The sequence below is a fragment of the Callospermophilus lateralis genome, chromosome X (genome assembly GCF_048772815.1).
Source record: "Callospermophilus lateralis isolate mCalLat2 chromosome X, mCalLat2.hap1, whole genome shotgun sequence".
Lineage (NCBI taxonomy): Eukaryota > Metazoa > Chordata > Mammalia > Rodentia > Sciuridae > Callospermophilus > Callospermophilus lateralis.
In genome coordinates, this window is record NC_135325.1 from 3600540 (window position 1) to 3627814 (window position 27275).

A 27275-nucleotide genomic window follows, 5' to 3' on the forward strand; every position below is an offset into this window, starting at 1 on the left:
TGGGAGTTCCCCAACCACAGAAAGCTATTCGGCAGTCCTGGACTTAACTTGACAATCACTTTCTCCTTCTTGCCAAATTTTGCCCCCAACCCTGGGAATGTTCAGCAATATCTGGAGGCATGCTTGACTGTCAAAATGGTGGCGGGAGTGCTACTGGCATCTAGTGGGTAGAGGACAAGGATGCCACTGAACACCCTATAACATAGAGGACATCTCCTATCCCACACAATAGAAAATAATCTGGCCCCAAAGACCAGTAGTACTGAGGCTGAGAAGTCCTCCCTCAGTCTCTCTCCTCTTTGCTTCCTGCTGCTGCCTCTAGCAATATATAGATGCAATTACTCTCATGGCACCCATTGGCCTCACTACCTAGAATACGGGTTTCCTGAAGAGACTGTGTGTAGCTAACTGGAATGGAAAGGATTCAAATATTTGCTGAATAAATGAACAAACAAGCCATGAGTGCTATCTATCAAATTATCTGAGACACTTGGGAAGGATGGATGGATATAAGGTGTCCAGAAGCTAATACACCCATTTGAAGAGCTGACACGGAAACATTTCTCCATATTTAGAAGTTTTATACCCTGCATTCCTCCTGGCATGCTTTGGCAATTTTTAAAGACAGAGAATAGGGCTGGGGATATAGCTCAGTTGGTAGAGTGCTTGCATAGCATGCACACAGGCCCTGGGTTCAATCTTCAGCACAGATGTCAATGTCAATGTTTAAGTATTTGCCGTGTGGCCAGTGCTATGTTTTGTAGGTACTACTCAATTTGGTACACTCAATGACCTGTGGGGGAACTATTAACACTCATTTCAAGGATGAGGAAGGAATGCGAAGCACCAAGAAGTGAAAGGAATTCACCCAAGGGACCGCTTCCTTGGGGGAAGGTACAAGAGGCTGTGGCAAAGAGAAACATTTCATTTTTAAGTGCCTGCTGTAAAGACACACTTTGGTTTGTATTTGTGTCTGGGTCCCATTTATTTTATAGTTAGGCATATGAGTTTTTAATAAAACAGAGAAATACTAAAGCTTTGAAATTTTAGTCATGTGTCACCTCAGGGGCAAGTGAATTCTGATTTTCATCTGCAGTACCTAAGCACAAATCTCGACTCCAGTAATGAGAGCTTGGAAAAATAAGCACCCGAGGCTGATGAAAGTAATGCATTTGTCTCGGGGCAGGGGCGGAATGTGAAGCTAAGCGTTCTTGGGGAGAAACATGTCAATACTAAATCTTTTCACCAACCTTTGATGGATGTGCTAATCTTCTCAGGTCAAGCCGGGCTCACCCTGGCAATGCACTGTAATAACTTACTTAAAAGGCAGGTGGCTATTATAAATGGACTGTTCCATCAACTTTTAGATTTTCATTCTCAGAAATATATTCCCTTATCAAAGCAATATTTGCTATATACAGTAAGAGCTTAATTGTGCATTTTCTACAACAGAAGACGCTGCAGAAGTGAGCAGGTTGGGGAATTACTGTTCTTTGCTCTCAATTCTGTATGACTTTCAAGCTTTGTAGAGAAAACAAGATAACAATAATATCAGGTGATTTTCATTCCAGTAGAGTAGCAGTTGGCAAACTACCACCTGCAGACCAAACCTAGCCCTCAGCCTGCTTTTATAAATAAAGCTTTATTGGAACACAGCCAAATCTATTTGTTTATGTACCATGTATAGCTGCTTTCACACTATAAGGGCAGAGATGAATAGTCACAATGCAGACTATGTGGCCTGCAAAGCCAAGAGTATTTATTCTTTGGCCCTTTACAGAACATGCAGGCTGACTCCTGCATAGAAAGAGGTGGTATTTGTCTCATTGCACATTCACATCATTTTCAGCGAGGATTAGAGAAACTGCATTAGGAGAGAACGTCTGGCTTATTTAAAGTATTTGTGAAGTTCAGGCAGGTTAAAAGAAAACGTAAGAAGGCAAAATGGTAGGCAGTTATCACTAGGCAAGAATTTTTAATGCACTGAACACTATTATTGACATTAAAAATGAGTGGAATGATGATCTTTTTTTTTTTTTTAAACCAGGGACTGAACCCAGAGGCACTTAACCACTAAGCCACATCCCCAGCTCTTTTTCATATTTTTAAATTTAGACACAGGGTGTTGCTGAGTTGCTCAGGACCTTGCTAAGTTGCTGAGGCTGGATTTGTACTCCTGATCCTCCTGCTTCAGCCTCCTGAGCTGTTGGGATTAGAGGCGTGTACTACTTACTATGCCTGGCTCAAAATGATCATTGTGAGAGAAGATACTTTATGTTGGCAATAGTATACATCCTGCTTACTTCCAAGTGGCTGACATTACATCCTCCTTCTGATGGTCCACCAGGATTTTGGTGACCATGCTGTATCTTGGTATAGAGGCCTCTTTCCCTGAGAACTGTATAGAAGAGAGATGATGGGAGTGTGTCCGAGAGGGAAAGGGTGAGGCTGGGGACTGTCTTTAGGGAGCATTCCCTGGGGGCCCTGTGCTCAGGATTCAGAACTTGAGGGGAATGACAGGCCAGTACTTGGGCTGCTTTCTGTCGCAATGTTTGTCGAAGCTCAGTTGCACAGCGGCCTCCATGGCTTGGATCTTGGCAGCGCTCTCTCCATATAAGCGCTTCATCTCGGCCTGGCGCCGCTCTCCAGGCCTCTCACTCGGGGGCTCCACCGAGCGCCGGGTGTTGCAGTACAGGCCATGATCAGCATTCACGTAGTCATCTAGGCGCTCTGCGTCCAGCTGCTGCTGCCGCCCTAGAAGTACACCTGAGCATGAGCATGCATGAAACACACGTGCACACAGACACAGGCAGAAGAGCAGGATGGTGAATGCTGCTGCCTGTGGCCCTGAGGCCCTTTGGTCTTCCCTCCCCAACCATGAGATGGGGCCCCGTTGTGCCTTCTCAGTAGCCCTCCAGATCCTGAGGCATGACCTATAGATTATTATTGTCTACTTAGTTATGAAGCTCACTCTTCACTTTCTAGGGATGATTATACACTGATAGAAATGGTAAAGAGCCTCAAGGACACTGGTCAGTCTGATCCACCAAACCTCTGCTGTGTGCCCTAAAAATACAGAAGACAAATGAAACCACCTGGGTTTCTCTCATCATCTGCATGGCTACCTCTGAACCTGCCAGCCAGGAATGGATGAGGGTGCTCGCCTGCTTTCAAACACCATACCAGGCCAACATGGGAACAAAAAGCTTCCCGGAAAGTCCAGGGTTGCAAGAAGCAGTACATATCACCACAAATGAGGTGGTGGTGGGGGGAAATCACTCCTCTGAAAGAGGTTATTGATTTTAGGCAAGCTGGAAAACAAGCCCTAGTAAGTCCTGCCAGCAACCATGATCCAAGATCCTTCCACAGATGCAAAATGCAAATCATACCAGCAAACAAAAGGTTAAATGATCCTATGCTTGCTAAAGATAAAAGAGCAAGGAAATTGCAATTCTACAAATAGATTTAAGATCCCTGACTTCTAATCTTGCTATATTAACAAATTTGCCACCAGGGGTGGGGGGGGGCGGTTCCTCACTGGGATTTGACTTTCCACCTCTAGCCTAGGTAGAACTGCAGTGCAAAGCATATAATGGCATGTATAAATATCTATGTATTTTTAATTCTACTAATTTAAGTGGATTCCTGTAAAGCAAGAAATGCTTTATTCATTTTGCCCTCGTTCTACTTTTTACTATAGCAAGTCCCAGGATCATCATTTTTATTCTTATGTAAATACCAACATAAAAATGTCAACAAAAGAATGCTGCATAAGGTAGAATTTAGCCAACTCACATAGATTTTGTAAGTGACTCTGTCAAGAGAGAAATTGATGGCAGAAAGTACATTATCTGTAGCCACTATCGTTACGAAGAGAAATGCCACTAGATAAGGAGTGAAGATGGCTGTAGGGGAATAAAACAATATTATAAATCATTCTTTCCTTGTTGCTCTTCTCTCCACTTAGTACCTGGAAAGGAACACAGTAGTGAGCTAATCAAGTGTGAAGGGAAAGATATTTATAAGGCTATGCACTGTCACTCTCATAAATCCCGTTCTTTATAAATATCACCTTGGAGTTGGAGAGAAGGAGTTTTACAAACTCAGAAACATTATTAAAAATGTATAAGGCCACATGTATGTGGCCACTGCTGTCTTAGTACATCTGCAGTTTGTTTTCCCCACACAGAAGTAATACCCGGATAAACTAAATGACTGTCAAACAAAATAAATGCCCGATGACTATGATCTTACCCACAGAAAACAGATATGATTGACTTATTGTGAAATGCAGAAACAAACTAAAAATATGGGCCGAATATGCAAATGAATTAGAGGTCAACAAGTGTTTGATTCCAAATTTTGGTCTTTTTGCCAAGTTTGAAGAAACATCACTATTTATGCTATTCAGTTCAAATTCTATGCCCTTCTCAAACTGAGTTCTGTTGAACAGTGTGAGAGTAGATGAACTGGGTCCTAATTAGGCAGAAAAAAAATGGCCATTTCTACACATTTTTCTGACTTCCAAGCTAACTTCCAGGGAGAGAAAAAAAAAATGAAGCAGTGGGTTAGAGAAAAGCACTGTGTGGTTGCTGTGCTACTTCTAAGACCCCTGTGTGTTCCTGGCGCTGAAGCTGGGGTGGGGAAGGAAGCCCAGCTGCATGCCAGCTTCTCCCTGGGAACATCTCTGTCTTTCTCTTGCCTCTCTCTATCCTGGGTAGGACTTTGAAGAAAAGCTTAGCTTGTTTGGTATTTGCAGAAGGAAGAAGAAAGATGCCTAGGGCACTAGTGGGCAGTTACAGACTGGTAAGGTATGTCTAGTCACTAAGCCTTTCACACTCACCTCTTATAAAAGTCATAGGAAAAGTACTCTGTAAAACTCTGGCCAGGTAGGGGTGGGGCTGACGGTGGCCCTTGGGCTTTCCATTAAAGGCAGAATTTGACTGAAGGATCTCTTATTCAAGGAGTATTCTGAAGGCCTGACATTCCCACATTAGCACAACAGAGTCACTCTGCCATGTATGAGCACCTTAGATATATTACCAATGCTTTGGCTCGTGTCTTGTCCACCCAGAAAAGATGACCCCACACATGTGGTGCTGGGTGCCTCAGAGCCTCTGCATCCAGAGGGCAGAGCCTGCAGTAAGACATTCCCAGCTAACCATGGTATTACTCTCAAATTTGTTCCAAGACTATAATCCGCTTCACTGATAGATTCAATGACACAACAGATGTTCGAGTGCTTGTCTAAATCTGAGTCTCTGAGTTTAGATGTTTTAACAAACACCAGGATCTTAGCTGTTTAATAAATGTTGCTCTTAGTTGGCCATTAGGGTACGTGAATTTAGCCTTTTTACTTCTGCACCTTTATTCTTTTTTTTCCTTAAAATCGAAAGTGGTTATAACTATGCTTTTTGTTACTCTTCTAACAAAAACTATCTCGTGGATATTAAGTAGGCACGCGGATTACATGGAGAGATGATTTCTCTTGGTGCTGGAGTTTGTGAGAGAAACCTAATGTTAGCGTGCGGCAAGCCCAGTGCAGTCAGGAAGCCTGTGCATTTGCTTGTGTGTCACCAGCATGAGATTTTATTCTTAATCAAGTTTGTACAGTGTGAGAACAAAAGGAAGACAGAGCCCCATGCTCCCAAATCTCAACTTGTATTTCCTTCCCATTCAGGCTTCCTCATGAAAATTTAAGGCTCAGCCTGGTGTGATGGTGCATGCCTGTAATCCCAGCCACACAGAAGTCACTAAGTTAGGCAGCAAGGCAGGAAGACTGCAAGTTTGAGGATAGCCTGGGTAATTCAGTGAGCCCTGTCTTAAATAAAAAGAAATAAAGAGGGGTAGGAATGTAGCTCAGTGGTAGAGCACCTAGTACCCACCTCCACACACACACACAAAAATTTAAGGCCTGGCACTTGTCCCCTCCCTGCCTCTTAGGAGATTTGTAAGTTTCATGGTTTCTTGCATAGTGGATATTGGATTTTTTCTTTTAATTGAATCTAGTGGTGTTTAATCAGTGAGCCACATCCCATTCCTTTTTACATTTCATTTAGAGACAGGGTCTTGCTGAGTTGCTTTAGGATCTCATAAAATTGCTGAGGCTGGCTTTGAACTCGCAATCCTCCTGATTCAGCTTCCCAAGCCTCTGGGATTACAGGTGTGCACCACAGTGCCTGGCTGGATAATGGATCTTAAAACACTGACCCAAAGGGTTAAAAGCCTGTCATCTGCCCTGACAGATATACAGGTGCTTGTGGTGTGCTTTGTAAGGACCATCTATGAGGCACTGTGTCACCTTTATTGACTGCTGCATGCCTGGCTCTGGTAGGACACCATGCCTAATGCAAAGCAGGTGCTCTGGAAATGATTATTAAATAATGCTTCAACAAAGGCCATATGTTATTTGTTTTTAAATAACTCTTCCTTTCAGATGCTGTCAAAGAAAAAAGATGATAAGCCAAGGACAGAGAAATAAATGCTCAAATCTCACAAGTACCAGGAAAAGCTCCCCTGCCTATGGGCTTCTCAGGGCTTCCATGGCAGATGGCAGAGAGGCACCAATGAGTAGGGGTTGAACCCTGATCCCAAATAACCTAGTTACTTTGCCTCTACTTACTCATAAAATTAAGAAAGAAGAAGTTTCAAGGTTGCATTAGAAATTTGAAAACCAGTTGGTTTAAAGTCAACTACCACGGGGTGTGGTGGTGCATACCTGTAATCCCGGCTACTTTGGAGGCTGAGACAGGAGAATCTTAAGTTGCAGGCCAGCCTCAGCAACTCGGCAAGGCCCTAAGCAACTTAGCTGGACCCTGTCTCAAAATTAAAAAAAAAAAGAAAAAGGGTGGTGCTCAGTGGTAAAGCCCCTGGGTTCAATTCCCAATACCCTTGCCCCCCAAATAAAGTCAACTACCCTTAGACTGGCTGTGTGATGATGGTCACGGCTAGCATCAGAAAGTACTTTAGTGTATCCCGACTAGGTGACCAAGTCAACTTTAGAATGGAATATCTGAGTTTGAAGGCCTCCACTTATTCTACTTATTACTTTCTTCTTCCTCCCTCCCATTGAAAGAAAGGGTTCTCAATCACTGGCAGATTTTCTCCTGTCAAGGTAAGGTTTAGCCATCTGGATGGAGAACCACTCAACTGAAGCAGAGAAGTTTCAACATCACACTTTGGATGTAACTGAATGGTTGTCTTGTCATGGACAGTTGCGTCATTCTTAATGAAAACACCTGTAGGACTCCATATTACCAAGCACTTTTTTCCTTGTAGGGTATGTGGCCAAAGGAAGTTGTTTTACTACAAATCAGAAATAACTTTTTAGATTCCATTACAGCTTTAAAATAGGGTTGAAGTGGATTGAATGATGTCCCCCCCAAAAAGTTCATGTCCACCCAGAACCTCAGAATGTGAGCTCATTTGGAAACAGTCTTTGCAGATAATAATTAACAATAAAGATGAGATCATACTGGATTAGGGTGGACTGCAAATCCAATGAGCATGTCCTCATTGGAGACAGAAAAGGACACAGAGAAATGAGGAAAGTCATGTACAGATGGAGACAAAGACTAAAGTGTCACTGTCAACAAGCTAAGAAATGTAGGGAACACTAGATGCTAGAAACAGCAAGGCCCTAGAGCATTTGGAGCAAAGGTGGCCCTGTTGACACCTTGATTTCCAACTTCTAGAACTGTGAAAGAATAAATTTCTGTTGTCTTAGGCCACCAAGCTTGTGGCAATTTGTTACCACACTTCTAGGAAACTAATACAAGGATTAATGTGCACACAGGGTTAAAACAAGAAAAACAGTCATGTATTATTAAGGAAAAACTTGACTGGTTTCTGTCTGGGTTTAGGATATATAGTCTTGATTTTATTTGTTTTTGGCTTCAATCTATATGTCTACATGATGTAACCAATGAAGATTTATAGTCTATAAAGGAAAAAAAAAATCATGGGAAGTTACTTGGATTTTAGAGAATCTTACATAGCAGGAAAATATTCATTAAATATTTCATGGATAATTAGCCCAGAGGCAGAACATTTTAAAGGACAAAGCACTAAGGTAATGAGTGTTAAGAATGTTATTTCCCCTCATTTTTCTAGGATTAGCATGTCTCTCTGATGAGATTTGTTGCTATGTTGCCAAAATTAATGCTGGTAGCACAACCAAGGGAATGCATAAACTCGATTAGATCAAGAATGCCTCCATTCTGGCTCGTCAGCAACTTACTCAGAACACAGGCACTTGCCAGCTGAATGGGAGCCATTTTTGCTTGGTCTCCTCACCCTGTGTCCCTTGCTCCATGACAAATGTAATCCCCAAAATACTGGACAATCGACATTTTCACTTATACAATAAAAATACATCACACCCCCCTTCCACTTTTCTATGACCTTTGATATCTATGGTCCCAATGACTGGTTTTATGAACATCTGGACAAGATAAAGGAGAAACAGGTAGGTCTGCAGCACACTGACTGAAGGCTCATTATGAAAATTAGAGTGAAAATCTTCTGACCTGGGTGCATGGAACACAATGGAGCAGCTGTGTCCCACAGGATGCATAAATGACACATGAGGGCCCTTTGGGAAGAACAGCACATTCTACACAGGGAGTAGATGCTCGTTCCAAACAGATTATCCCTTAAAGCCTAGAGCATGCTTTGTTTCTCCACAGCTACCCCAGAGACTCTACTCCTCATCAACATCAGTCTCATCAACATCAGTCTCGTGGACTAGACCTTGATGTTCTTCTATGTATCATTTTAAGCTTGATTTTGTCTCCTTTTCCAAACTGATTTTAAGACTGTTACAGTCTGGGCTGGGGATTTGGCTCAGTGGTAGAGCACCTGCCTGGAATGTGTGAGGTCCTGGGTTTGATCTCCAGCAGTGCAAAAACAAAACACAACACAACAACAACAACAACAAAAGAATATCCTATTCTATTATTATTTCCCTATTTTGAATCAACATCCACCCCTAAAACTGTGGGCACAACCCCAAGATAATAGGGGCAGTGTTTGTTTTAGAGGGCCTGCTTCTCTGTGAGGGATGATGACATTCACTTAGATTCTCTCTAAGTATTAGGAATATGGCCTTGTTGTTTCAACTGATGGCCATTTATGACTAAAAATTACTTTTCTTAGTCAATGATAAACATTCTCCCTAAGAAATGACTGAAAAAACAGCTGACCTTGAAAACTTCACAACTGTTTACTTTATCGTAATTTTACCATTGAAGTTTTAATGGGAATATCTTGTTAGAAATGATGACACATAATATAATTAATTGAAAGAATTCATGTTCTCATTGTGCAAAAGGAGACTTATCCCACTTAACTGTTTTGTATTTCTATTATTAAAAGCTATTAAATTAGAGGTTATCTGGAAGGGCAGCAATCACAAACAAGAATATGCTGTCCAGTCTGAAGGATTTCATCCTAAGAAAGTATTAGGCCTCATGTGGCCCTATGGAAGTGAATAATACTGAAAAGTTAAATCTTTTAAATTTAGCTACATTTTCCCTTGCTAGTAATATTTTATAAAGTCCTGTGTTGTCTAAAATGATTCAAGTTCCAAGATGAATTGGCCTTTACTTATTTTTAGTACTGGGGATTTAAACCGGGGTGCTTTACCACTAAGCCGCATCCCCAGACCTTTTTATTTTGACTCAGGGTCTAACTAGGTTGTTTAGAGCTTAAGTTACTGAGGCTGGCCTCAAACTTGCAATCTTCCTGCCTCAGCCTCATGAGCTGCTGGGATCATAGGCTTGCATTACCATGCCTGGATAAATTGGCCCTTACTGAATAAGTAACTTCTTGTTGTTCAAAGAGCAAAACAAAACAAAAACCTTTACCAATTATTTGCACTATCCAGGTCCCTATCTTTTTTTCTTTTTTTTTTTTAAGGTACTAGGGATTGAACTCTGGGCTTCAAGCATACTAGCCAAGCACTTCACCGCTCATCTACACCTCCAGCCTTTTTAATTTTATTTTGAGACAGAGTCTTGTTAAGTTGCCCAGGCTAGCCTTGAACTTGTGATTCTCCTGCCTCAGCTTCCCGAGTAGCTAGGATTATAGGTGTGTGTCACCATGCTTGACTTCCTTATCTCTCTTTGGTACTAGGGATTGAACCCAGGGGCACTTTACACCAGACTTTTTTTTTTTTTTTTTTAATTTTGAGACAGGGTCCTGCTAAATTGCTGAGGTTGGCCTTGAACTTTCAAAGATGCTGGGATCACAGGTGTGCGCCACTACGCCCCAGGCTCTCCCTTATCTCTTTGTTAAAAGCTTGTCTGAATTGTGTTTGTTAACTAATCTCCATGAATATTTCTGGTGTATGTAGTGGGTTAGAATGGGCATTCAGATTACATGTGAATTCTATCCTTCCTTCCTGCTCCAAAGAACATATATCTATCCTGTACCCACCTGGGGGGGGGGGATGCTAGTGACTTGTGGCCTGATATTTTCAATAGGAAAATAAGGTGCAGGATCAGGCCCTGGCAGCTTCTTCTAAAAATGACCAAGTCTTTAGATTATAGAGTCAGAAACCATACCCTGTTCTCACCCTCACCAGACAACTCTCACATTTCCCAGGGACCTAATAATGCTTTCAGGGAAAGCTGCAGGACCTGAAAGCATGGCAGAGACTCTAAGATAAGTAGTTTTGAACTATACTTTAACTATAAATTTTATTATTTTATTGGGAATAAAACAATGATATAAATCATCTGCAAACCCGGGGTCTCATATATGCTAGGGAAATGCTTTATTGCCCAGCCCTAACTGCACATAAACCTGAAGCTTGTGTTTGGTGCTATTAGTGATGTGAAATGGGTTCACTTTCCATGTATTTTACTATGTTAAATGTCAAGTAAGAAAAAAGAATGTCAAGAATATCCTTGAAACAGAACTAAAAATTGTGTTAATGACTAAATTTGACAGATAGCAAGATTTTAATCCTTTCATATTTTTCATGTTCTAAATCAGTTTAAAAGTTTGAAAGGTGCTGCCTAGAGCAGAAATATATGACCCCTTTGAAGCCACATAATGTCTTTATGAAAAATATGCAGACTCTCCACCAAGCACTAATCCAGGCAAACTAATCAGAGCAAAACTGATGCATGGTTAACAATACATTTTAAAGGATTGGTTATTGCAACTAACCATAACAATTCACATTTATTGGGCATTACCTTTGTTGCAAGCACCATTCTAGTTACCCCTTCTTATATCATCTCATTTCATCTTCATAATTACCACCTGATTAATTAGGATCCCCATTTTACAGGTGAGGAGACTGAGGCATAGAACAGTGAGGATAGGGACTCACAAGGAGATAAGAACTTTCGGCTAGTGAGTGGGGAAGCTAAGATGAAACCCTATGATTTCTTTTGGTTCTGGGATTGAACCCAGGGGCACCATACATCCCCGGCCATTTTTATTTTTTTTATTTTGAGGGTCTTGCTAAGGTACTGAGGCTGGTCTCAAACTTTCGATTCTCCTGTCACAGCCTCCCAAGTCCTTAGGATTATAGGCATATGCCACCATGCCCAACTAGAAACCCTCTGATTTAAGTAGTTCTGCCTCAACTTGCTCTGTATACTGTTCCTAATGATAATGTAAATATTGTAGAGTGAGGTTAAAGATGGAGATGGCAAACGTTTTCATAAAATCCTCATTTTTGATGGTTTGCTATCTAGATCATATATGACCTTCAGGATGACTGAGGTTTATTCCCATTTTATTTATAACTTCTACCATAAAATATCAATCTCTGATGGGAAAAGTATGATATTTCATCTTCTGGCAAGCAGCACAGGAATAAGCCCTATCTCCATCACATTTTCTTTTTTGAAAGTTATAAAAATAGCATTCCAACCAAGTGTGGACATGTTCCAATATCTACTCTTCCTCAGTTGTATACTTTTAAATTAGACTAATGGTGCCTGGCATGGTGGTGCTGTAATCTCAGCTATTTGGGAAGTTGAATCAGGAGGACTGCAAGTTCAAAGCCAGCCTCAGCACCTTAGCAAGACCCTGCCTCAAAATAAAAAATAAAAAGGTCTGAGGATGTGGCTGAGTAGTTAAGTGCCTCCAGGCTCAATCCTGACACTGAAAAAAGTAAAATGTCTAGACTGATGGTTGTTCTGTATGAATTTTGAGAAAAAGTGAAATTTGTTTCGGAAGATCAAAGAAAGAAATATACCTGAATCAGAAAGTACTGTTTTAAAAATATTCATTTGGATATTCTTTTTTTTTTTTTTGTATTGGGGATTGAACCTAGGGGTGTTTAACCACTGAGCCACATCCCAGACCTTTTTTATATTTTATTTAGAGACAGGATCTTGCTGAGTTGCTGAGGACCTTGCTAAGTTGCTGAGGCTGGCTTTGAACTCAGGGTCCTCCTGCCTGAGCCTCCTGAGCCACTGGGATTATAGGTGTGTGCCACTGTGCCTGGTTCATTTGGATGTATATACCCTATTGGCAGTTTAATCAAAAGAATGAAAGTAAAAATAGTTGAAGGAGTAATTTAGTGAAGAATCACAGGCAAATTTCCTAAAGGATATAATACTTTACACCCAGTCCATTGCTTAGTTCCTGGCATCCAGTGGGGATCAATAAATGCTAGCCCATCATTAGGAACATACAGATATTTTAAGATGGAGACCCAGGCTTCTGTGTTTCTCCTTATTAGAAAATTCTGCTGGGTGTGGTAGTGCATGCCTATAATCTCAGCTCCCTGGGAGACTGAGGTTGGAGGTAAGTTTGAGCATAGCCTCAGCAACTTAGTGAGACCCTGTCTCAAAATAAAAAATAAAGTGGGCTGGGGATGCAGCTCCGTGGTAGAGTGCTTGTCTAACAATGTGTAAGGCTCTGAGTTCTATCCCAAGGCTCATACACAGACAAAAAAGAAAATTCTAGGTAAAATATTATACAATTTGACTGCACTTTAAAAATTGAGATTCAATACTGGTTATAATAGGGAGAAAGTATTTTTATATTTGTCAGAGGTACTTAAAGTATAAATGGTCTAGTAAATCTTAGTAGGTCTTTGCAGCAAGGTATTAAGAAATTAAAAAAGAACATTTCTGCTTTCTAACTAAAGATTTAAGACCTTTACTATAATTCTCTAACTTGCAGTATGAGACCAAACAGGAAAACTGTAAGTTCTAGGCATTTTGTTATTCTGTTTTGGTTCACATTGATCTCTACACTGAAGGGAGCTATTTAAGATTCAGAAATGTCTCTGGGTTGTGTCCCAGAGAAGTGGCAGTCTCAGGGACAAGCCCTGGCACAGAAGAGGAAGCACAGGAAGTGGAGGCAGGCAGACATGACTTGAATCCTAACAGCAAATTACTTGTTGTATAATTAACTTTCTTAAGGTTCACTTTCTTCATTTGTACAATGGGTTTAATACCTTGAGGGACTACAGCATAGATCAGGGAATGCAGGCACGCATGCACATATCCACTCCATCTGGCAGAATGTCTAAAGTTCAATAAATGGTAGAAGTAATTATTATTAGGATAAGCTCTGCTCTGGAAATAAAATAAATAGTCCTATACTAAAAACACTCTGGAAAAAAATATAATCGAGGTGCAACACCCCTGCAACTCTTCTAGGCTTAGGACTGGATTTGGAATATTATATGCACCCAGTTGAAGAGATACAATAACCTGATATATTAGGTAAAAAGAAAGATGCAAAAGTCAGGGCAAGGAATGGAAGCATGAGGAAACAGAGGCTGGAACTTACTTCGCTCTTCTCTGTGTCTCTCTGTCTGTGCAAAGTACTGGCGGAGCTCGTCGGTGATTTCCATATTGCTCAGGTCACATTCTACCTCCTCGTCTGACTCCGACTCCATCTCTTCCTCTTCAAACAATGCTTGATCTTCTCTTGTAGCTGTCTGGCTCCTACTGTCACATGGAGGCTGTCCAGACCTTCTGTTGGGTGTATAACTGTGGTAGGAGTCCTGCCAGGCCACATGATGGTCATAGAATGACTGTGGATATCCGCCCTCATTGTCATAAGAGCTTTGGGGAAAACCTGCAGAAGGGAAGTACCATGGGAAACTGAAATAGGATTCCACGGCCTTCCTGTAGGCATTCTGGTGGCTTCGCATCCAAGCCATTGCTTGATGGTAATGCTGCCAATATCTTGCGTATACTGGATGACAATACCAAAGCTCAGTAGCTTTCGATGTCGATGCCTACAAAATGAAGGCAAGCATAAGACAGCCACCAAATGGCACATCCTCAAGAGAAATCTTCAAACATTTAATCAACTAAGCAACAAACATTACTGAGTATTTATTAAATACCTACTCTACATGAGGCTGTTACTGGGCCCAAAAGGGCATAAGATAGGTCTATACCTACAACAGAAACCAAGCATATGCACACTTGTTTTCTGCAAATGTGTACATCAGGTACCCATGGGACAATTAGTTCAAAGTTATGGAGGCTTATAATGTGGGAACAGAGGCTAATAATGGTCGTTTTTAAAGTAAGATTTAAGGAGAGATGAAATAATGATCGTTTTTAGGTAAGATGCAGAGAGAGAGAAAAAAACCAACATTTATCATCTTGGCCATCTCTACTAGCTCAAGTTAGAAATGACCTGTCAATTCTAACTGATGATCATGATAGCCTTTGGTTCTTCCTCTTCTGCTTTCTTTTTAACTGCTGATCTAGCTTACTCCTCAAAGTCTGGGAAAAGATGTATAGTAATGATGGTGCTTTTAGTTTTCTTTTCTTTTTTTTTTGGTACTGGAGATTGAACCCAGGGGTGCTCTACCACTGGGCTACATCCTCAGCCCTTTCTATTTTTTTACTTTAAGTCACTAAGTTGCTTAGGGCCTTGCTAAGTTGCTGGGGCTAGCCCTGAACTTACAATCCTTCTGCCTCAGCCTCCCAAGTAGGTGGGTTATAGGTGTGCACCACAGTACCTGGCTTTGTTTTCTAATGTACACAGTGAGTATCCTTTATCCAAAATGCATGGGACCAGAAGAATTTCAGATTTTGGTGTTTTTTGGATTTTGGAATATTTACATAGATGTTACTGGTTGAGCCATTCTGATCTAAAAATCCAAAATATGAAATACCCCCAAATTTGAAACTCTGAGCATCATGTTGGTGCTCAAAAAGTTCAGGATTTTGGAGCATTTCAGATATTTGGATTTGTGAAGCTCAATCTGTATTTACTCAGTCTTCTCCATCATGGAATGGGACCATCAAGAATTTAAAGACTAAATTTTTTAAAACTCATATGAAAAAAAGGTACTCTTACCTCTGCTGCCATCTCTGTGAAAGTCCAAATGGGCACTGAAACTAGGAAAAAAACAACCAAAGTGAGAACACGTGATCAGAACACCTGTGGAATATTCATGGCCTCTTCTTGAATTGCAAAACAGCTCCTGAGAGGCTGCCTTTCTGTAGCACCAAGCCTGCTTTTAAGCAACATACTTTCCAGACCCTGGCACCTGGGTTATGACCCTGTGGTCTTTGCACAAGAAGAAACTCTTCTATTGGAGACTCAACTGAGGTACCACATCGATTGCCCTTGCCAAATGGTATTGCTCTGGCACAATTACTTCTTATCCCACTGCCCACCTACTTCTTGTGATTTATTGATTCACTGCAAGAAATACGTAAAGTTTAATCTGTAGCTGCACACTTTTGACAACTTATTTAAAATACATTTATTTTTTTCCCTCTGTTCAGGGTTCGGAGCTATTAAAATGCCAGCCTACATCAGAATGTACTTTTACGAAAGTTAAACAAAAATAGCATTCTCAAATGCATGTAAATTTAAGCTTCTGTGAGACAAACCAATAACAATGTGATACCAAGCAAGTAGCTACTTAGGTTTTGAAACTTGAGAAATCAGATACTGAAGGAGTCCTATTTTTCCTACTTCACTGAACTACAGGGAATAATTTAAAAGTTTCCAGTCTTAAGAAATCAATGTGACTTATTTTGTAATCTCTATCAGACTATTCAATATGGCTATGCTACAAACTAAGATGTCAAACTGATCACTTCTTTTTAAGATTTAGCCTGGGGGCTGAGGTTGTAGCTCAGTGGTAGAGCCCTGGCTTAGCCCATGTGAAGAACTGGGTTCAATCCTCAGGCACCACATAGAAATAAATAAATAATATAAAGGTACTGTGTCTATCTACAACCAAAACTATTTAAAGAAATTTTTTTAAAAAAAGATTTAGCCTAAAGAGAATCATTTATATTCTCTCTTTTTTCCCCCAGTACTGGGGATTGAACCAAAGGATGCTCTACCACCGAGCTCATGCCTAGCCCTTTTGTATTTTTGTTTTGAGACAGTCTTGCTATGTTGCCCAGGCTGGTTTTGAACTTGTGATCTTCTTGCATACTGAGTAGCTGGGATCACAGGTGTGCACCTGGTTCATATTCTTTTAAAATATAACAAGCTTTAAAACGGGGTATTTTTAAGAGGACCGAAGTGACTTTCTATAAATTTATCTTAAACATAGCTCATATCTCTTTTTCCCTGTCCTAAATTCAGGTGCACAACATGCAATGAATGTAAACTAGGAAACAATTAACAAATAAAATGAAAAATGAAAATTGAATTCACATTACTTTAAAGCTATAATTTAAAGGTTTAGAACATGACCAATTACCTGGAAACCTAGCTAATGGCTATGTGCTTTATAGGTTACTGAAGAAATGTAAAAAGTCAATACTTGGGTGTCTTACTACCCAAAGAAATAAAACTAATACAAATGAAATTATGGTAGAAATTAGTACATATTTGAGTGCTAAACTGTAAGGTGATTTTAAGTGTGTAATTCACTAAAGCAAGGTTTCATATTTCTATCCTTGAAATCTGAATAGCTTTTGGAGAGCCTGCAGCACATAATGATATTAAAGTGAACTCCATGTGTGCCTTAATCAAATTTGTTTCATAGATTAACAAGTAGCACAGAAATTACATTTAAAAAGTCTAGAAGACATCTGTTTATCTTCTGGAAATTAAGAGTTGTGAATCTAGACTACTTTCCATGCCCTATAAGGCAGTCAGAATCAGGTCAATTATCCTCAATTGGGAAATCAGATAGGCTCAAATATTTATAGTAAACACCATTGTGATGTGTGTGGTGGCACTTGCCTTTAATCTCAGCAACTTGGGAGGCTGAAGCAGGAGGACTGCAAGTTCAAGGCCAGCTTCAGCAACTTAGGGAGGCCTTAAGGAACTTGTTTCAAAAATAAGAAAGTGAAGGAGATGTGGCTCTGTGGCAAAGTACCCCTGGTATCAACACACACACACACACACACACACAAAAAAAAAAAAAAAAAAAAAGGAAAAAAATTCCCACCACTGTGATTCAACACTACTGCAGACTAAATCCTGTTTTTTTTTTTTTTCTTTTTTTTGCTTTGTTTTGTTTTGTTTTTTGCACAGTTCTGGGGACTGAATCCAGGTGCTAGTGCATACAAGCCAAGGGCTGTACCACTGAAGTATCTGCCCAGCCTTTTTAAAATTTTGAGATAGCGCCTTACTACATTGCCCATTCTGGCCTTGATCTTGCAATCCTCCTGCCTCGACCTCCTGAGTAGCTCGGTTTACAGGCATGAGCCACCACAACTGGCCCCAAATATTGTTTTTATTTATATCTGGGAAAATCCATTCTGGCATTAAAGGTATTCTGAAGGTTCATGGCCAAGAGAGGCTCCTTAGGCAGAACTAGAGGTTTAGGTATGGGTGATCAGAGTAGACAACTGCTGAAGAGGCTGCTCAATGGCTCTGATTAAAAAGGGGGAAGGAGTTGGCCTGGGGTTGTGGCTCAGTAGTACAGTGCCCACCTAGCATGCATGAGGCACTGGGTTTGATCCTCAGCACCACATAAAAATAAAGATACAGTGTCTACCTAAATCTAAAAAAAATATTTTTTAAAAAAGCAGGGGTGTGAGTGAGTGAAGGAGTGCCAATTTGAGGAGAGGATGCTTTTAACTTTGGTTCAACAGAAAATCTGGAAGAAGTGCTGTGATCCATTGCTGCAGAGATTGTTCAGGGCCCACTCAGCATTTTGGAAGAAGCCAGGAAAGCCAGCTGAGATGACTGAAGAATGCAGCTTCCAGCTTTCCAACCAGCAGTAGTTCAGATTCAGCCAAGGGAGCCCACTATCTATGGTATCTATCAGCTAAGGTACTAGGCCTTTTTTTCTTTTTGTAGAGGGAAGAGATGCTAGACAAATGTCCTATCACTGAGCCACAAACCCAGCTCAGGTGCTAGATTCCTTTAAGACCCAGGCCATGAAGAAAGATGAAATTATATTAATGATGGAATACAGGGAACACTGTTAGCAATTCTGCTTTTGGGTATCAGTAGCAGAGGAATTAAATTTGCTTTGGCTGCTGGGATACCTGTAATAAAATATATTATCATCCTCCAGCAAGTTTAGTATCACTGGGGCTATAGATTCAAAATGTTCATTTCACCCTTGGTTTTAACATTTTCTCTTCCCAAATTCCAAATGCTATTTGTCATATCCTTTTAAATTTTAAGTATTTTTTAAATCCCTAAAATCCTACAGATATTAAAATTAACCATTTTGAATAACTGATTTGAGTTTATAAATTAATCTCTTAAAAATCAAATAGTATTAAGTATAGGAAATCACATCTAAAGGAATAGCAACTTGCAAGGAGCTTTATAATTATTATTACCTTGGTATTTCCGGTATTACTTGTTATTTTATGCTAGCATTTTTTTTTCTATAATGGTCCAAATAGCAAATATTTTAGGCTTGTGGGGCATATATAATCTTTTCCATATAGTCTTCATATTCATTTTTGTTTTAAAAACAAAATGAAACACCAAACACCACACCAAACAACACTTTTAAAATATATAAAAATAATTCTTAGTTCCTTGGAAGAACAAAAGACAGGCTGTGAGCCATCTTTCGCCCTTCCCCATTTTATGATAACGTATTATTAAGTTGTATACTGTGCCCTCAATACACTGAGAATTCTAATTGCTCCTCACTTTCCATTTAGAAACCAGTGGATTCTCATTTCATGAATTATTAGGCTTGGAGTAAGACTAGTAGAAGCAAGAAAACCAAATATCCACAGCAATCTTGGTGACTGAATCGTAATATTTTGGGGAAAAAATAGTCCCCATGGCTAAATAAGGAAATGGGGCCATTTCTTAAGGATTTGGCATAGACACTTAGCCAGGCATGATGGTACACACCTGTAGCCCCAGCTACTTGGGAGGCTGAAACAAGAGGATTGCAGTTCAAGGTCACTCTGGGCAACTTAGTGAGACTGTCTCAAAATAAAATGGGTTGGGGATATATAGCTCAGTAGCAGAGCACCCCAGGGTCAACCTCCAGTACCACAAAAGAAACAAAAAACCCCACAAACTACAGACATTAAAAACAAAAAAATGAACAAAAAACTTTTGCAAAACCATATCAATCCCCGGGGCTTAGAAAGCACTGACAGTGCCATGATTTCCAATGGAGACCCTGCTAACTGCCACTGCTAAACAGGACCACAAGATGACACAAAGCAGGATAGAGTTCTGAGTGGAGGAATCCATACTCACCTCTGCTGAATACCCAGGTTCATCAGCACCTATCAGTTTGTTTTTAAGGGAAGAGGAGAACCTCCTCTGCAAATGGATCCTGTTATATTGAAGCTGGTTATTTTCTCCACCTAGACAGCTTAGGAACTAAGTAGAATGCCTGGATTTCTGAAAAGTCAACATTTAAATAATTCTAGGCATCAGAAAAACACTTCAGACATAGCCACCTCTCATGGAGAAGGAAGTTTGTGGCTGCAGCAGATTTAGACACCCTTTCAATGTTTTTTCATTTTATATTTCATCCTCCCCTCCCCAGGTGGCACAAGCCTTGGTAGACTGAACAGCAACTTTTCTCCCAATGGTATGGTGGGGCTGAGAAGAGATTGACAATGTCAGGGAAGGCCAGGATCCATAGCTCCTCAGACCCAGCAGCTCTTCCCAGTGAGCACAATGGCATAATAGTCACCACCCAGCTGAGCCCCGCTGAGTATAGAGAACATTCATTGTCTGTCCTCAACCAAGAAGGAAGGAAAACCACAGGGATGAGGTTATTCACTAAGCACTGCTGAGGCCTATCAAGACAGAGCCTCTGAATCTTGAGTGATATATTTCCCAGATGGCCTCTTTTAAAAAGGCATTTATTCTGCAGTGTATCTGGTTACTCGGGAAGATTTTTTTTTTTTTTCTTTCTTTCTTTTTTTTTTTTAGAGCTGGGGATCACACTCAGGGGCACTCGACCACTGAGTCATATCCCCAGCTCTATTTTGTATTTTTTTCAGAAACAGGGTCTCACTGAGTTGCTTAGCGCCTTGCCATTGCTGAGGCTGGCTTTGAACTTGTGATCCTCCTGTCTCAGCCTCCCTAGCTGCTGGGATAACAGGCATGTGCCATAGTGCCCAGCTTGGAAGATATATTTTTAAATACACAAATATATATGAAAAACAACAAAGAACTTCATAGTTTTCAATGGATGAAATGTGCCTATTTCCATCAAGTTACTAAAAAAAATTCTACATATAAGTAATGTGGTTTTGTTGAAAGGGAATGGCATCATATATACTTTTTATATTCTTATAAATACAGATCTAGGACATACCATGGCAACCACATACATAAAATGAAAACACAGATCCCACTCAAAACTATACCCAGGAACTAGATTTCCCTTTCTACCTCATCTCCTTGTTCCACTAAATTGCGAAAACTAAATATATGAAAACTCATTTGCTTTGACTTTTGCATAGAAACACAGTAAAAGTCAATCATTAAATTACTCTGGTCCTGAAGGTTGAACCTTCCTATTAAGATCCCACTGATCTGGCTGAGACAATCAGATAATTTGGGGATCTAATTAAGGCCCTCAGTATATACTGTTCCAAAGAGGAAGGGAGTCCATAGGCAAAGTGAAGGTATGGAGAGAATTTGAATAACATAAATTGAGTCATGTGGCTCTAAGAAATCTTTCTGTACAGGCTAACTCTATCTGGAAGATGTCTTTCAATAAAACACATTGGTATGAACTTCAACTCAGATAAATAAATACAATAGGGATTTGTGAGAGCACTGCTTCCTGCCTCCACCTACTTGGGGAGCCTTGGTGCCACTCCTCGCTGGTTGCAGAGGCTGGCAAGTTCCTCTGGCTTGATGCCCTATGGGCTCCCTCCTGTGGCTCTGCATGATCCCTGCTTAGTTATTTGGACATCAAAGATGGCACAAGTCCCAATGGCCTTGTTTCACCGGCAGGAAGAGGGAAAGCTCCATCTTTTGGCTGGACATGGGCCTGTTCAAAGTACACATGCCACTGTGTTTGCAAAACCTGCACCTCCCTATGACAGTCACTGTTAAAACTGAGGGGTGAGGAAGTCAAAAAGCTGTTTTTTTTTTTCCTTTTTATTCTCTTAATCCCAAACCCCAATTTACCTTCTTCGGGATGTTGCACTAAGAAATATTGTCACAAAGAAGGCATGGTGTGGGGAAGAAGATGGAAAGGATGTAGCTAACAATTCTTTTTATCACACAATTGTCAATCCACCCACAGAAGGGCATTGTTTAATTTGTCAGCAAGGGTGATGGGTTTGTGAATGGATTTATTTGCAAGTTCACTGAGTCCCCATGTGACTGGCATCAGAGCCAGAATGCCACAAAAAAACAGTTACCCTCTGACTCCTGAGCACAACAGGAAATGGGAGAACTGAAAACTGGGATAACTAAGAAGGATATAATGATCATAGTTTAAAAAATGAAATGGTAACTTTGCTTCACTGCAGGCATTTCTATCATACAGCAAAACCTGGAGTGATCATAAAAGAATAAGGGCCGAATAAGCAGGTATAGCAAATTAAGGATGTAGCAGCAAAAACCTTGACTAGTTTCAAAGTTTAATATCACTTTTCCATTTCCAGGGCCTTATTTCAAATTTACTTCTATAAACATTCATAGTAATTCCTGTTAATTTTTCTCTTTTCTAAATCCATATGATAGTCATTATGCCTCATATATTTGGGCACTCAAATAGAAACAGAATTTGCAACTTATTCCTTTTAAATTTCCCACTTTCCTTTCAGCATAAAATAATAGCTAGCATCTTCTGCCCCAGGATATTGTTGTAATTGCTGTTAAGATTGCCCATTTTATCCCTGTAACATTGTTTCCTCTACTTCTCCAAATTATTGAGGAACTCAAATAACTGACAATAAAGTCCCTTGTCTTTTCAGGAAGCAAATATTTAAATATATTAATATGTTTTCGAGATATTTTCAATTTGTCCAACTTTTCTATAGGTGGATTCTCTATTATGGAAAAGTTGTTCCGAGAGCTCTGTACCTAGTTCATAAACTCTCCAGATCTAGCCTTAATTGTTAAGTCTTCCTCTATCCTTCTCATCTCACCCTATCCTTAAATGTGGGATCTTAAGAAATATAAATGAATCTTTCATTACCTTGTAAAATTTTTAGAAGAGAATTTCTGTGGAAATTCAGTTTGTATACTTTTCCAGCTAGCAGTGAACATAGCAATTTATATATCTTATTGTGAATTTGCCTTCAGTTATGCTTATCCAAGGGTACTAAAAATCTTTTAAAATGTAGTTTCTGTTCACATAGCCATCCCAAAGGAGCTTTTGATAAATTATACTAGTATAAATGGTATTTTTAAAGAGTGTCCTAAGTCCTACAATTCATGGGAGCCATGCGAGTAAATAACCCTAGAAGCCTTGTTTGTATTCTTAATCTTTAATCTAGATTTCTCAAGTAATATTGTTCTGATTTAAGGCGAATAACACCTGGATACAGAACCTAGCTTGTTAAATAAATTTAGCAATCATTTCTGAAAACAATAAAATTGTTCAGAACCATTTTAACTGTACTCAGGATTTCAGAGCTAAAATTTCTTTGGCCACTGGTTCAACTCCACCTCATTATTACAAAGGACAAGTGGGCAAAGGTATTCTCTACTTCAATAGGTAAGGCTCATCAAAGATTGCAGCTGCCAAATGGTCTCAAGATAACTACCACTAAAAACTCCAACCTCCCAGAGGCTAAAGTGCAAGGGTAAAGGAAGAAAACACTTTTTTTTTTTTTTTTTAAATAGATGGGCCAATATCCTACATATTCTGGGCGCTCTTCTATTCAGATATTGGAGTGCATGGGCAAAATCCGAATTCATCTACAGAGCTAGCATAACACGGGGATTTTCAGCACATTAAAATCACCTGGGGAACTTTAAAAAAAAAAAAAAAAATCCCTCACACCCGAGCCTCACTTCAAGAAATTCGGATTGAACTGGGCTGGGACAGGGGCCAGGGCATCAGAATTCTGAAGTCACCCAGTGATTGGGAAGCACGTCGGAGTTGAGATCCTCTAGAACTAGTCTTCTCTAAAAATTAACCTGCAATGATTTAGGAATCTCTTGGGCCTCTGGGCCCACCTTTTACCGCGGGATGCTGATGGTTACAATGCGACCGCGGAGCTTCCCCCTGCGCCTAGGAAGGCAGGCCCTGCGGCCATCAGGCTCCTCCCTTATTCCCCCAAAGAAACCCAGCCGACCCGAAGTCACCTCGTGGGCTCGCAGCTTGCAGATCCCGGGTTGTGGGCGAGCTGGGACCTATTTTTCGGTGGGGAGACAGGGATAATGAGGAGGGACTGTTGCCCGGGCAACTAAAATGCGGTTCCGAGGAGGATCCACGTGGCAGTGTCGCGCCGGAAGCCCCGCCTACGCCGTAGACGTCAGTTTCCCATCAAGGGCTACGCAATTCCGGAGGACCGGCGCGGGATGGGAATCAGCTGCGTGGGGTGGAGCTTGGGGATGGCTGGTGACACGGCTAGAGAACTGAGCGCTGAACCGGGTCCGGGCACCGGAGCGAGGACCGGAACGGGGGTCCTGGGCGGCGGATCTGCACTGATGTGTGTGGCGGGATGGGAAGGCGAGGGATGCTTTTGCAGGGTCCCTGTGCTTTTAACTTTTTACCCTGCTCTCAACGCTCTCATTTTTGTTCCCTTGTCTTTGGCCTTACTTTCTCCTTTCTACTTTAACCAAAACGGAGGGTGGGAAATAACCTTGCTTTGAAAACAGATTCACCCAGATCAGAGCTAGTGAGATTCCAGTGCTAGTTTATTTAACCTCCCCAGTCTGGTGTTTCTTCATACCTAGGACGTACAGAACCTCTTGTAGGGAGTATTGTAGCAAATAACCAGTACCTGTTATATATTTATTTTTTGTCATCATGATTATCAGCAGAGAAATCCTTAAATGAGCAATAGAAATCAAAGGGACATATCCTTCCTGGGGTAATTTGGCAAAATACAGCAATCCTTAAAAGGGGGAATATTTTGTGAGAATTTATTCCAAGGGGGGGAAAAAAAAGAAAAAGGCATGAGTTGGATGTTTATTGCAGACTTATTCCAAAAAGTGAAAATTGCAAACAATCTAAGTGCCCAATAAGAGGAAATGGTTGACTATTAGGCGACCTCAGGAGTGGGACATTATTGTCATGTTATTTGTATACTGTAGAAGAATCAAAACAGAAGAACACTTGTTTAACAAATATATACTGGTTGGGTACTATTCTATATCTGCAACCTGTCCACTGGGGTGGCCACTAGCCATATGTGTCTGTGAGACCTTGAGATGTGACAGTCTGAACTGAGATGTGCTGTAAGGGAAAATTACACACTGAATTTTTGAAGAAACAATGTAAAATATCTCAATTATAAAAATTAATGATAACACCTTAGGGAAGGACTGGATAGGCTAAATAAAAGATTAAAATTAATTTAATTTTTTACTTATGTGGCCACTAGAATATTTAAAATTACAGGAAACACAGTAGAATGAAGCAGACATAACTTTTCTACGCTCATATATGAATACATGACTAGTGTAACGTCACATCATGTTCAGCCATGAGAATGGGATCAAAACTGTAATGGGTTGCACCCCGTATGTGTCAAAAAATACCCTACTGTTATGTATATCTAAAAACAAAACATCAGAAATGTTGTATACTTATAATTTTATTGGGGAGTAGTATTTTATTTACTGGACATACAATGGTGAATAACTGTTTTTTTTTTTGGGGGGGGGCATACCACCAGGGATTGACTTCTATAAACATTCATAGTAATTCCATGTTAACTTTTCTGTTTTCTAAATCACTGAGCCACATCCCTAAACCCTTTTTTGAAAATTTTGAGAAAAGAGTTTCTATAAGTTCCTGAGACTGGCCTTGAAGTTTCCATCCTCCTGCCCCAGCCTCCAGAGCTACTGGGATTACAGACTTTGTGTAACACACCTGACTTTGAATAATAGTTTTTTGACCTCATAAAATTATCAATCTGTTGTTGGGTAAAGCATAAATAATAAGTGAAATAGTACAATTAAATGTTGTGGTAACTTATGAAGAAAATGTTGTAGAGTATGGGCTGAGGGGGATTGTTTTAGACAAAATTCTTCCTTCACTGTTCAGAAAATGTATGTGGTAGGACATGAGTCCTCTACAGATGGAAAGGGTAGGTTGGGGTGGGGGGTGGAGTGTGGTGTTTTCAGGGAAAAGTAAAAAATGTAATTGAGGCAGGTAAGTCAATTTGGGCCTGGTAGAATATTTGCTACAGGGAGGAAACCAGCATCAAGGGAAGAAGAAAGGAGAAGAAGGGTAACACAACGGAAGGAAGAGGTGAGGGGACTTCTGGGAAAGGCAGAACAAGACAGACTGAGAGTAAATATGTTTCGGGCAGAGCAATTATGGGAATACTATGAATATAAATAAAAGCACACATACACATTGGTTACAATATTATTGTTATTTTGGCTGCTGTCATAGAGACCTAGAAAAGTGGCTTAAACCCTTGGGAAGCATGTTTCTGTCTCTCACAGCAATCTGGGTGTAAGGTGTCCAGAGTAGCATGGCAGCTCTGTGGTTCTAGAGACTCAATTCCACCTGTCTTGTAGCTCTGTCCTTCCTGGTTTCTTGCTAGGGCCTGCATAGTCCAAGATGGCACACTGTTGTACCTTTTTTCTTGCCATTGGTAGCAGGGAAAGGGGAATCTGGGGGCAATCTCCTTTCCTTTAAGATAGGATTTCTCTACCTCAGTACTATTCACATTTGGGAGTGGATAATTTTTTGTGTTGAGGGTTTACCTGTACATTATGAGATGTTTAGCAGCATCCCTGGACTCTAACCCAGTAGATGCCAGTAGCACCCCCTCAGTTGTGACAACTAAAAATGTTCTCAGATATTGCCAAATGTCCCCTGGGAGCAAAGTCATCCCCAGTTGAGAACCATTGCCTTAGAAGTTGCCCACAACACTTCTGCTCACATCCCACTAAGAGTGTGAACTTCATTACTCATCCATCCAATGATAAAGGAGTCTTGGAGGTTTGTATCTTTCAGGTGGGCAGGTGCCTAGCTGAAAGTTGACTAAAAAGGAAACTAATATTTTCTTCATACCCTTGTTGCTTACAGGGAATGGAAATTCTGTAGTTAACTGAGGAGGTATCTTTGTTTTGTTTATCTTCCAGAGTTTTAATCATTATTCATTTTAACTCATGTAAAATTACTGGAAGTGGAGAACTCTAAGCACCTAAAAGGTGAAGATTCTATTTGAAAAGGATGATCATTATTACTCCAGTGGGTGATGAGGGAAAGAAACTATGGGGATGGGGGGCTGTGTGAAAAATGGATGTTGGATTATTACTTGTGTTTTGGCGCCACCTGATGGAAGTCTATAAATACTGCCATTCTTTATCCTCTGCTATTTTCTTTCATTCATTTGTTCCAGGCTTAAATTTTAAATGATAAATAAGCATTAAATGGATTACAGCAAAATGTAAAAGAATCCTATCACATGAGGAGCTCTTTAAAGTATGATTTGTCATCTTTCAAATTTGGGTTAGTGAGTTTTTTGTCACTGCGACAAAATATCTGAGAATATTAACTTAGAGGAGGAAAGATTTATTTTGCTCACAATTTTGCAAGTTTTCTGGGTCTTTAGTGAGACAGAATATCATGTTGGAAGGGCATGACAGAGCAGAGTTGTTCACCTTATGGCAGTGCAGCAGAGAAGCAGAGGGAGAGAGAGAGAGAGGAAGGGACCAGAGGACAAGATCTAGTCCCTGAGGGGATTCCCCAAGGAACCCCTCACTCCCTTCAACTAGGTCCCACCTCCTACATTTTTCACCCCTTCCTAATAGTCCAT

At 40.4% G+C, this 27275-nt stretch overlaps 1 protein-coding gene across 2 annotated transcripts; it reads right to left on the reverse strand.

Moving 5' to 3' along the window:
- Positions 1-1785: 1785 nt before the first annotated feature.
- On the reverse strand, positions 1786-23769 carry Gemin8 (gem nuclear organelle associated protein 8). Of its 2 annotated transcripts, XM_077107153.1 has the most exons (5): positions 22523-22554; positions 19606-19752; positions 15301-15341; positions 13768-14221; positions 1786-2754 (listed from the first exon to the last, which is right to left on the reverse strand). In XM_077107153.1, the coding sequence occupies exons 3-5, from the start codon at positions 15310-15312 to the stop codon at positions 2498-2500; spliced, it is 723 nt and encodes a 240-aa protein (XP_076963268.1). In that variant the 5' UTR covers positions 15313-15341; positions 19606-19752; positions 22523-22554; the 3' UTR covers positions 1786-2497. The 2 variants fall into 2 exon arrangements, with proteins under 2 accessions (XP_076963268.1, XP_076963267.1); XM_077107152.1 differs by lacking the exons at positions 19606-19752; positions 22523-22554 and adding an exon at positions 23638-23769.
- Positions 23770-27275: the final 3506 nt, after the last annotated feature.